At 40.4% G+C, this 11,684-nt stretch overlaps 1 protein-coding gene across 3 annotated transcripts; it reads right to left on the bottom strand.

The window, feature by feature from the left end:
* Positions 1-3,243: 3,243 nt before the first annotated feature.
* On the bottom strand, positions 3,244-10,462 carry LOC122620904. 3 transcript variants are annotated; one of them, XM_043798582.1, is made up of 3 exons: positions 5,077-10,460; positions 4,751-4,995; positions 3,244-4,494 (listed from the first exon to the last, which is right to left on the bottom strand). In XM_043798582.1, the coding sequence occupies exons 1-3, from the start codon at positions 9,806-9,808 to the stop codon at positions 3,610-3,612; spliced, it is 5,862 nt and encodes a 1,953-aa protein (XP_043654517.1). In that variant the 5' UTR covers positions 9,809-10,460; the 3' UTR covers positions 3,244-3,609. The 3 variants fall into 3 exon arrangements, with proteins under 3 accessions (XP_043654517.1, XP_043654516.1, XP_043654518.1); XM_043798581.1 differs by having other exon boundaries at positions 4,751-10,459; XM_043798583.1 differs by lacking the exon at positions 3,244-4,494 and having other exon boundaries at positions 4,814-5,006; positions 5,077-10,462.
* Between the last annotated feature and the right edge of the window lie 1,222 nt (positions 10,463-11,684).

Genomic DNA, 11,684 nt, shown 5'->3' with positions numbered 1-11,684 from the left:
TTCGATTATATTCGATTATTCTCGATTATATTCGATTATATTCGATTAGATTCGATAATATTCGATTGCAATCGATTATATTCGATTATATTCGATAATATTCGATTATGGTCGATTATATTCGATTGTATTCGATTATATTATTCTCGATTATATTCTATTAGATTATTCTCGATTATATTCGATTATATTCGATTATATTCGATTATACTCGATTATATTGGATTATATTCGATTATATTCGATTATATTCGATTATATTCGATTATATTCGATTATATTCGATTATATTCGATTATATTCGATTATATTCGATTATATTTGATTATATTCGATTATATTCGATTATATTCGATTATATTAGATTATATTCGAATGCAATCGATTATATTCGATTATATACGATTGTATTCGATAATATTCGCTTATATTCGATTATATTCGATTATATTCGAATATATTCTATTAGATTATTCTCGATTATATTCGATTATATTCGATTGCAATCGATTATATTCGATTATATTCGATTATACTCGATTATATTCGATTATCTTCGATTATATTCGATTATATTCGATTATATTTGATTATATTCGATTATATTCGATTATATTCGATTATATTCGATTATATTCGATTATATTCGATTATACTCGATTATATTCGATCATATTCGATTATTTTCGATTATATTCGATTATATTCGATTATATTCGATTCGATTGCAATCGATTATATTCGATTATATTCGATTGTATTCGATTATATTCGATTTTATTCGATTATATTCGATTATATTCGATTATATTCAATTATATTCGATTATATTCGATTATATTCGATTATATTCGATTATATTCGATTGCAATCGATTATATTCGATTATATTCGATTATACTCGATTATATTCGATTATATTCGATTATATTCGATTATATTCGAATATATTCTATTAGATTATTCTCGATTATATTCGATTATATTCGATTGCAATCGATTATATTCGATTATATTCGATTATACTCGATTATATTCGATTATATTCGATTATATTCGATTATATTCTATTATTTATATTCGATTATATTCGATTATACTCGATTATATTCGATTATACTCGATTATATTCGATTATATTCGATTATATTCGATTATGTTCGATTATATTCGATTGTATTCGATTATATTCGAATATATTCTATTAGATTATTCTCGATTATATTCGATTATATTCGATTATACTCGATTATATTGGATTATATTCGATTATATTCGATTATACTCGATTATACTCGATTATATTCGATTATATTCGATTATATTCGATTATATTCGATTATATTCGATTATATTTGATTATATTCGATTATATTCGATTGTATTCGATAATATTCGATTATAATCGATTATATATTATATTCGATTATATTATATTATATTCGATTTTATTCGATTATATTCGATTGTATTCGATTGCAATCGATTATATTCGATTATTTTCGATTGTATTCGATTATATTCGATTTTATTCGATTATATTCGATTATATTCGATTATATTCGATTATATTCGATTGTAATCGATTATATTCTATTATTTTCGATTATATTCGATTATATTCGACTATATTCGATTATATTCGATTACATTACTCTCGACTATATTCGATTATACTCGATTATATTCTGTTATATTCGATTATATTCGATTATATTCGATTGCATTCGATTATATTCGATTATATTCGATTCTATTCGATTGTATTCAATTATATTCGATTATATTCGATTATATTCGAATATATTCGATTATATTCGATTATATTCAATTGCAATCGATTATATTCGATTATATTCGATTATACTCGATTATATTCGATTATATTCGATTATATTCGAATATATTCGATTATATTCTATTATATTCGATTATATTCAATTGCAATCGATTATATTCGATTATATTCGATTATACCCGATTATATTCGATTATATTCGATTATATTCGATTATATTCGATTGCAATCGATTATATTCGATTATATTCGATTGCAATCGATTATATTCGATTATATTCGATTATACTCGATTATATTCGATTATATTCGATTATATTCGATTATATTCGAATATATTCTATTAGATTATTCTCGATTATATTCGATTATATTCGATTATATTCGATTATACTCGATTATATTCGATTATATTCGATTATATTCGATTATATTCGATTATATTCGATTGTATTCGATAATATTCGATTATATTCGATTATATTCGATTATATTCGATTGTATTCGATTATATTCGAATATATTCTATTAGATTATTCTCGATTATATTCGATTATATTCGATTATACTCGATTATATTGGATTATATTCGATTATATTCGATTATATTCGATTATTCTCGATTATATTCGATTATATTCGATTAGATTCGATAATATTCGATTGCAATCGATTATATTCGATTGTATTCGATAATATTCGATTATGTTCGATTATATTCGATTGTATTCGATTATATTATTCTCGATTATATTCTATTAGATTATTCTCGATTATATTCGATTATATTCGATTATACTCGATTATATTGGATTATATTCGATTATATTCGATTATATTCGATTATATTCGATTATATTTGATTATATTCGATTATATTCGATTATATTCGATTATATTAGATTATATTCGAATGCAATCGATTATATTCGATTATATACGATTGTATTCGATAATATTCGCTTATATTCGATTATATTCGAATATATTCTATTAGATTATTCTCGATTATTCTCGATTATATTCGATTATATTCGATTATATTCGATTGCAATCGATTATATTCGATTATACTCGATTATATTCGATTATCTTCGATTATATTCGATTATATTCGATTATATTTGATTATATTCGATTATATTCGATTATATTCGATTGCAATCGATTATATTCGATTATATTCGATTATACTCGATTATATTCGATCATATTCGATTATTTTCGATTATATTCGATTATATTCGATTATATTCGATTCGATTGCAATCGATTATATTCGATTATATTCGATTGTATTCGATTTTATTCGATTATATTCGATTATATTCGATTATATTCGATTATATTCGATTATATTCAATTATATTCGATTATATTCGATTATATTCGATTATATTCGATTGCAATCGATTATATTCGATTATATTCGATTGTAGAATTGGCTCTGCTGGGGGTTGCGGCGGCTGAGAAACCGGATCGTTTTGATTCCAATTGAAACGCAGAGGCGAGGATTTCTGGTTCTCCAAAGGGTAGTCTTTATTCACTTTGATGTATATATGTACAAATATAAACAGGTTGCTCCAAATTTTGTGTCTTCGTGACTTGTAGAAATGAAAGTAAGTAAGTGAGTAAGCAAAAAAGGAAAGGGTGTGGCCAGCGGTCCCTAATGGCAGAATACTCCCTTTTTCAAAAGAGAGTGGGTGGATTCCCTTCTCCATTTAGGGACGCGTGGAACTGGCACACGGGAGCTGGAGTAAACATCCCGCCCGCCTTGCAATGCCACAGATTGCAAAAGAATCTGTGATGCGTCAGTGGGCGTATGTTCCGGAGAGCATCCATCCTAAAACAGTGCTCTGTGCTACGATGTGCCCGTTCTGGCTGTGCATGACACCCGGTTGGATAAGCGTGGGAAACACATCCGCACCTAGCACGACGGAGGTACCAGCCGGCCTGTGGAAACTGGGGTCCGACAGGATGAGGTTGGTGAACACTGTTTTGGCAGCGTCAGGCAGCTCTCGGGCAGGAGTCCGCATTCGCAGCTGCTCCTCGACGTGGAACACCACCTCAATCCGTGGCGTCTCTGTATGCATCGGTATGAGAGTGGCTCTGCACACCCTCTCATCACCGACTCCCAGGATAGGGAGGGCCATGGCCTCGGCTAGTGATCCGTCAATGCGGCTCAAAGTAGAGCACGCATCTACCATAGCCCGCACATCGAAGCGTTTGTCCCCGATGTCGAACCGCAGATTGACGGTGGGCAGGATAGCCATTGCAGTGTGGGAGAGCACTGCCGAGAGGCGGGGTTGCTCGATGTTGGCCTTCGGCTCTGGCGTCTCGATGGGCCTGTCCACGCTGGCAGACCGCTCTCGCTTTTCCCGCCGATGGAGATGCAGCAGGGTGTGATGAGCGTCCCCACATACTCGGCAGCGACACTCACTTCGGCACGAGCCTCCGGAATGCTGGTGCGCCAAGCAGTTCGGGCAATATTTGTTGATGAGGACCGCACGGAGCCGCCGCTCTGCATCTAGCCGGAGAAACCGCGAACACGTCCGAAGCGGATGAATCCCCTGACAGACTCGGCATCGGAACGATCGAGCTCCTCGAGAACATCTGTCGATGAGCTGGCGACGTTGGTTGCGATGGGACGGCATGGCTGGCGCAAAGAGATGAGAGAAGCTGAGAGAAAAGAACGACTGGAGGATAGAACGCAAAAAAAAAATAATAATTAGTGGATACGCTTTACTCTCACAGTTATGGACATCGAACGCAGAGACATTGGACATGTTTGTCTACGGGAAGGAAAACTAATTTGGAAATTGGCCGTTTGAGGATACCACGGGCCGTGCGGACGTCTACGACGCGAACTTTGTCATCAGAGCCAGGATAAACCCTTTGAACACGCCCTAAACGCCACCCATACGATGGAACGTGGTCTTCCTTGATAATTACCATGTCGCCTTCGGACATATTCCTGGTTGGAATTTGCCACTTGGTCCTCTTATGGAACTCTTTCAGGTATTCAGCTTTCCATCTCGATGCGAAAAGCTGGCCAAGGGCTTTGAGTCGCTGCCATCGGTTCAGGATAGAACTGGCTTCGCCGGCGGTGGGAGGTTCGGCGGGGACAAGTAGCGGTCCGCCTATCAGAAAATGTCCCGGAGTGAGAGCGAGGATATCCGACGGATCTTCTGACATCGCTGAAATTGGTCTGGAGTTGAGGCATGCCTCGATCCGACACAGTAGAGTGGATAACTCTTCAAGGGTATACTTAAAATTACCTGTCGTCTTGTAGAAGTGAGTCTTGAAGCTCTTGACTCCTGCTTCCCACAGGCCTCCCATATGGGGGGCGCCTGGAGGGTTGAAATGCCAGGATAGGCTCTGGTGACTAAATGACGAGGTAACCTTTTCCTTAACCGCAGCGATGAAATCTTCTGTGAGGGCCTTCTCCGCGCCCACAAAAGTCTTTCCGTTGTCCGAGTAAAGATGGAGAGGGCACCCTCTTCTGGCCGCGAACCTTGAGAAGGCTCCGAGGAATTTCTCCGTGGTCAAGTCCGAAGTGGCTTCCAAATGGATGGCCTTCGTACTGAAGCACACGAAGACGCAGACATAGCCCTTCGTGATTCGACAGGCCCGACCTGAATAGCTCTTGACATCAAACGGTCCCGCGAAGTCGAGTCCTGTGTGTGTAAAGGGTCGCGAATAGGTCGCTCTGGACTGAGGTAGTTTACCCATTAGCTGGGACTGCACCTTCTTCCGGTGAATGACACACACCTTGCAGGTCGTGGTCACACGTTTGATCAGGTTCCGCAGCTTCGGAATCCAGTATCTCGTCCGGATGAGACGAACCATAAGCTGGTTTCCCCCGTGTATGGAGATACGGTGAGTAAATGTGACCAGAAGCTCTGCTAGTTTGGAATGGTACGCCAAAAGGATAGGATGACGTTCGTCGTAGGATAACGAGTCAGATGCAGTCAAACGACCGCATGACCTCATGATGCCGTCAGCATCCAGGAACGGATTAAGGTTGAGGATACAACTGGACGAGGGAAGCTGTCCTTTGGATTGCAGGATGTTGTATTCCTCTGGATAGTCGGCCCGTTGAGTTTGCCTAATAAGCATGAGTTGTATATGGGCGAGTTCTTTACTGCTTAAGTCTGTAGAAGAAGGCGTAGGAATGCATCTGCAGCGGTTGATGAACCGCTGCACAAAAGCCATGACTCGCAGCATGCGATTGAAGTTTGAAAAACGCTCTAGGAGATCCCATGCTGGACACGCTAAATGGCACCGGACGGATCGTCTTTCGAGTTCAGGGTCCGATACCTCTTCGTGCGACGTGGGCCAGGCGACTTGCGGCTGACTCAGCCACGACGGGCCATGCCACCAGAGGTCACTACTTGCCAGCTCTTCAGCCGTGACACCACGACTGGCTAGATCTGCTGGATTGTGCTCGGAACGCACATGTGACCATTGACTGGCATCTGTATTTAGAGCAATCTTAGTCACTCGATTCGCTACGAAGGTGGTCCATTGACATGGTGGCTTGTTCAACCATGCCAACACAATGGTGGAATCAGTCCAGAAAAACGTCTCTATTCGACCAAACGGGATGTGAGGAAGAATTGCAGCCCACAGGTCAGCAAGAAGAACTGCACCACACAATTCTAAGCGCGGGAGTGAAACGGTTTTGACAGGGGCGACTTTAGTCTTTGACGTGAGCAGACTCGACGAAAAGCCTCCGTCGTATTGGATGCGAACATAAATCGCTGCCCCATAGGCCTTCTGAGATGCATCACAGAAGCCGTGGATCTGAACTTGTGCTCCCGGTCGGAATTGTACCCAACGCGGGACGCGAACCTTGTGGAGGGAACTATGGCTGCGAAGGAAATCATGCCAGCGTTGCCGTAGCTCTGCAGGGAGAAACTCGTCCCATCCAATGCCGGCTAACCATATATCCTGCATTAGGATCTTGGCCTGGACTACAAATGGGGACAACCATCCAGCGGGATCGAACAGTTTTGCGATTTGCGATAGGACGTTGCGCTTGGAATAATTCGCATTGACAACAAGCTCAGTCGGGACAAAATAGAACTCATCCGCCTTGGCGTTCCACCGTATTCCCAACGTTTTCGTGGTGCTCACCTCTTCGATGTCGAGGAAGTCACCTGAGAGCAGGTGGTCTGAAGGAAGTGCCTTTAGGAGAGTTCGCTCATTTGCTGTCCACTTGCGGAGAGGAAATCCTGCGGAGCTCAGAGCTGTCCTCAACTCTTGAATGGCTAAAGTAGCCTCGACCTTCGTGTGGGCTCCTGCAAGCACATCGTCCACATACATATAATCTGAAATTATTCGAGATGCCCGTGGATATAGGGCGTGGACATCCTCGGACAGCTGCCGCAACGTTCGTAAAGCTAGAAACGGGGCACAATTAACTCCAAACGTGACAGTCTGAAGCTCATAGTCCCTGATGTCCCCACGATCATCTCGAAAGAGAATTCTCTGAAAAGCGGTGTGTGCAGGGTTTAGGGGAATCTGCCTATACATCTTGGTGATATCGGCATTAAAGACAAATTGGAATGTTCGCAACTTTAGGATCTGGAGGGTGAGATCGGACTGAAGTACTGGCCCTGGATGCAGGATGTCATTCAGGCTGTTCCCATTTGACGAGGGACTGGATGCGTTGAATACCACACGGACCTTTGTGGTAGTACTTTCGGGCTTGAAAACCGCGTGGTGGGGAAGATAAAAATTCACCGTGTCCGTATTCGGAGGCACAGGCTTCATGTGGCCAAGATCTATGTACTCTTTGATCACTGAGTCATAGGTATCTTTGAGAATAGGATCCCTTTTCAGGCTAGTCTCATTCCTTAGGAATTGTGCGAGAGCGAATGATCTGGAATGCCCCAAGTTGATGTGCTCAGCATCCTTGAAGGGTAGGGATACTACATATTTCCCGTCCCGAGACCTGATAGTCGTTCGAGCGAAGTTTTCTTTGCACAAGTTGTCCGACTCCTTTACTACTTTACATGGAAGATCCTCCACCTCCCAAAATTTTGTGAGAAGTGTCTCCATGGTAGGTTCCGATTCTATGGATATCTTTGTTGTGAAGGACGAAACCCTACTAGTGGCTGTAGAAACTGGCCCGGTTAAAATCCACCCAAAAATGGTCTCTTGCCCTAGCAGTGACCCACATAAGTTTGGCTTCAAGCCTGAGAGGAGGACAGACGGAAGAATATCCGCCCCTATTAGAAGGTCGATCTGGGAGGGCTGGAAAAAGAGTGGATCAGCCAACGGAATATTGGGAAGTCTTCCGAGAATGCTGCGATCGATCGAACTCGTCGGCAGATTCCCGGCCAGATTGGGCAACACCAACGCAGTCGTGTCTATCTTGAGCATCGGCTTCGCCGCCGTGCCCATCTGGAAGTGACACATCCTTTGTGAGACACCTGTGCTGGTTTGGTTCAGCCCCGTGATTCTAGTTCTCACGGTCTGACAAGGAAGCTTGATTCTGGTCGCAAGCTTCTCGGAGATGAAGGTGCCCTCTGAGCCTGAGTCTATCAAAGCCCGTGCGGGAAAGTTTTCTCCCTGGTGACAGACTTGGACAATGGCCGTTCCTAAAAGGATGCCCTGCCGATTGGAGGCGAAATGAACAGAAGTGTTCGCAGTGGGCTGATCTGGATTATGAGCCTGCGCTGCGCTGGTGGAAGTAGCAGGACTTTCCTTATGAAGCAGCGTGTTGTGGCGGCCCTTGCACGTAAAACAATTGTGTCTACTTGTGCACTCTCGAAGATTGTGTCCTTTGGCGAGGCAATTAAGGCATAATCGCTTCTGCTTGATATATGATACTCTTTGTGGTTGAGTCATCTGGAGGAAACGAGGACACTGCCGAACTGGATGTGACTCTCTGGAGCAGAGATCACAGGAGCGTACACGTGGGCCGACTTGCGTTTCAAAGGAGTTTACCCTTCTCGGCTGTGGGTTCCTGGGCTCCCTAGTATGTTGTGAGTTGGAAGTATGAAGTCGAACCTCTTCAATCGCTTCTAGCGTGCGATATCTATCTTCGAGAAACGAATTCATCTCGTCCCAGGTAGGAATTTCGGACTTGTTGTTCAACGACTGTTCCCATAATGAGAGAGTGACTGTTGGCAACTTGGAAGAGCAGAAGAAAATCAGAATGCAATCCCAATTTTCTGTGGAGACATTGGAGTGTTCCATGGCAATCAAACACCCTTGAATCGTGCTCTGAAGATCCTTCAAGGCCGTTCCTGATTCGGTGCTTATCTTCGGGAGATTGAACAGAACCTTCAACTGGCTATTTACTAAGAGTCGCTTGTTTTCAAAACGCTCTTGAAGTGCAGACCATGCGGATTGGAACCCAGAATTTGTAAGGGGGGACTTGATAACAATAGCGTGAGCTTCGCCGCTGGTTTTGGCGTTTAAGTGGAATAATTTTTCCACTGGAGTCAGCCTGGAATTATCGATGTAGATCGCTGTGAATAGGTCCCGGAAGGTGGGCCACCGCAGATAATCTCCAGTGAAGATTTCCGTGTCACATGGCGGAAGCCTGCAACCCTTCGAGAACGTCTCAACGGACGAATTTGAACTCCCCTGAGAACTGGGGGCGGACAGACGGGCAATATGTTCGTTTAATTGTGAAGCACACCTCTCATAAACCAAGTAGCAATTCTCATATTTGCTCTGAAGCTGCCGAACGCTTTCGCCACCTCCTTCGTGAAGGGCTAGACGGGAGACTGCTTCGTATTCCCGCTCAACCTTGTCCCAGAGGGACTGGATTTGGTCTAGGCGGATCTTTAGTGTAAAAGAATTAGGCTCGGCAGAGGACGAGGATGCCGCACAAATCTGGCTTTCAAATTTGCTAAGCCGGTCGCTGGTGGCTATAAAATCAAGCACCGCAGCGTCTAAGGAGGTTCTAGTTTTTGATCTCAAATTCCCAGCGGGTCCAGCCCCCGCGTCCCTTGGGCTAGGATCCCGCTTCTGGCCTGCTTCAGACATCATTATAGTTGTTTGAGAATAAGCGCAAAATTATTACCAGAAAAAGGAATAGAGGACAACCGTGTAAAAAAACTGGTGAAATTTCTGGTCACCAGAAATGCGGAATGGAAAAAAGCGTACCTAGCTGAAGCAAGTTTGGATATGAATAACAAATAAATCCCAAAATTGAATTGAGAAAAAAAATCCAGAATGTAGAAGTACCGTCCACCAGAAGCGTGGAATGTCGGAAATACGGGATGGTACTGATGTGCACTGACGGAAAACCGAAACAATACGGTGATTTGAGTACCGTCCGAAAAAATTTAGAATGTAGCAGTAAAATAATATTTGTTTATGCAAAAAAAAACGATCAGTTGAACAAAATAAATTAAGTACCGTCCACCAGAAATGTAGAAGTGTAACGTAGTGTGAAGACACTGTTACTGGGGCCGAGGTAAATGTAGGAATATGTAAATGTGTATGTGTTGTATGTTATGTATGTTTATGTTTATATGGACAATTGGGAACTATTAATTGCACAAATTAATATTTGTTTATGCAAAAAAAACGATCAGTTGAACAAAATAAATTAAGTACCGTCCACCAGAAATGCGAATTGTAGAAAAGTAACGCAGTGTGAAGACACTGTTACTGTGGCCGAAGTAAATGTAGGAATATGTAAATGTGTATGTGTTGTATGTTTATGTTTGTTTATGTTTATTAATGTTTATTAATTGCACAAATTAATATTTGTTTATGCAAAAAAAAACGATCACTTGCCAAGAATAAAAGAATGTAGGAAATTGATGACACTTGGAGTTTTGGAACCAAATGTAGAAATAGAACTATCACACATATGTACATACATGCAGGGAGCGATGTAAAAACTTCTGCCGGCCAAAGGGAAAATTGACAAAGCGATATGGCGGTCGGCAAAAGGCTTACAATTGGACAAAATGGCATGCAGTACTTAGCTGTGGACTATCCCTCGAAGAATCCGGCTCGAAGGACCAAAAAATGTAGAATTGGCTCTGCTGGGGGTTGCGGCGGCTGAGAAACCGGATCGTTTTGATTCCAATTGAAACGCAGAGGCGAGGATTTCTGGTTCTCCAAAGGGTAGTCTTTATTCACTTTGATGTATATATGTACAAATATAAACAGGTTGCTCCAAATTTTGTGTCTTCGTGACTTGTAGAAATGAAAGTAAGTAAGTGAGTAAGCAAAAAAGGAAAGGGTGTGGCCAGCGGTCCCTAATGGCAGAATACTCCCTTTTTCAAAAGAGAGTGGGTGGATTCCCTTCTCCATTTAGGGACGCGTGGAACTGGCACACGGGAGCTGGAGTAAACATCGATTATACTCGATTATATTCGATTATATTCGATTATATTCGAATATATTCTATTAGATTATTCTCGATTATATTCGATTATATTCGATTATATTCGATTATAATCGATTATATTCGATTATATTTGTTTATATTCGATTATATTCGATTATATTCGATTGTATTCGATTGCAAGCGATTATATTCGATTATTTTCGATTGTATTCGATTGTATTCGATTATATTGGATTATATTCGATTGCAATCGATTATATTCGAATCTATTCGATTATATTCGATTGCAATCGATTATATTCGTTTATATTCGATTATACTCGATTATATTCGATTATATTCGATTATATTCGATTATATTCGAATATATTCTATTAGATTATTCTCGATTATATTCGATTATATTCGATTGCAATCGATTATATTCGATTATATTCGATTATACTTGATTATATTCGATTATATTCGATTATATTTAACTATATACGATTATATTCGATTATATTATTCGATTATATTATATTATTCGATTATATTATTATCCCTGTTGCAGACGGA

The sequence above is a fragment of the Drosophila teissieri genome, chromosome 3R, assembly GCF_016746235.2.
Source record: "Drosophila teissieri strain GT53w chromosome 3R, Prin_Dtei_1.1, whole genome shotgun sequence".
In the NCBI taxonomy this organism is placed as follows: Eukaryota; Metazoa; Arthropoda; class Insecta; order Diptera; family Drosophilidae; genus Drosophila; species Drosophila teissieri.
This window is presented reverse-complemented; position numbering and strand designations above follow the sequence as displayed.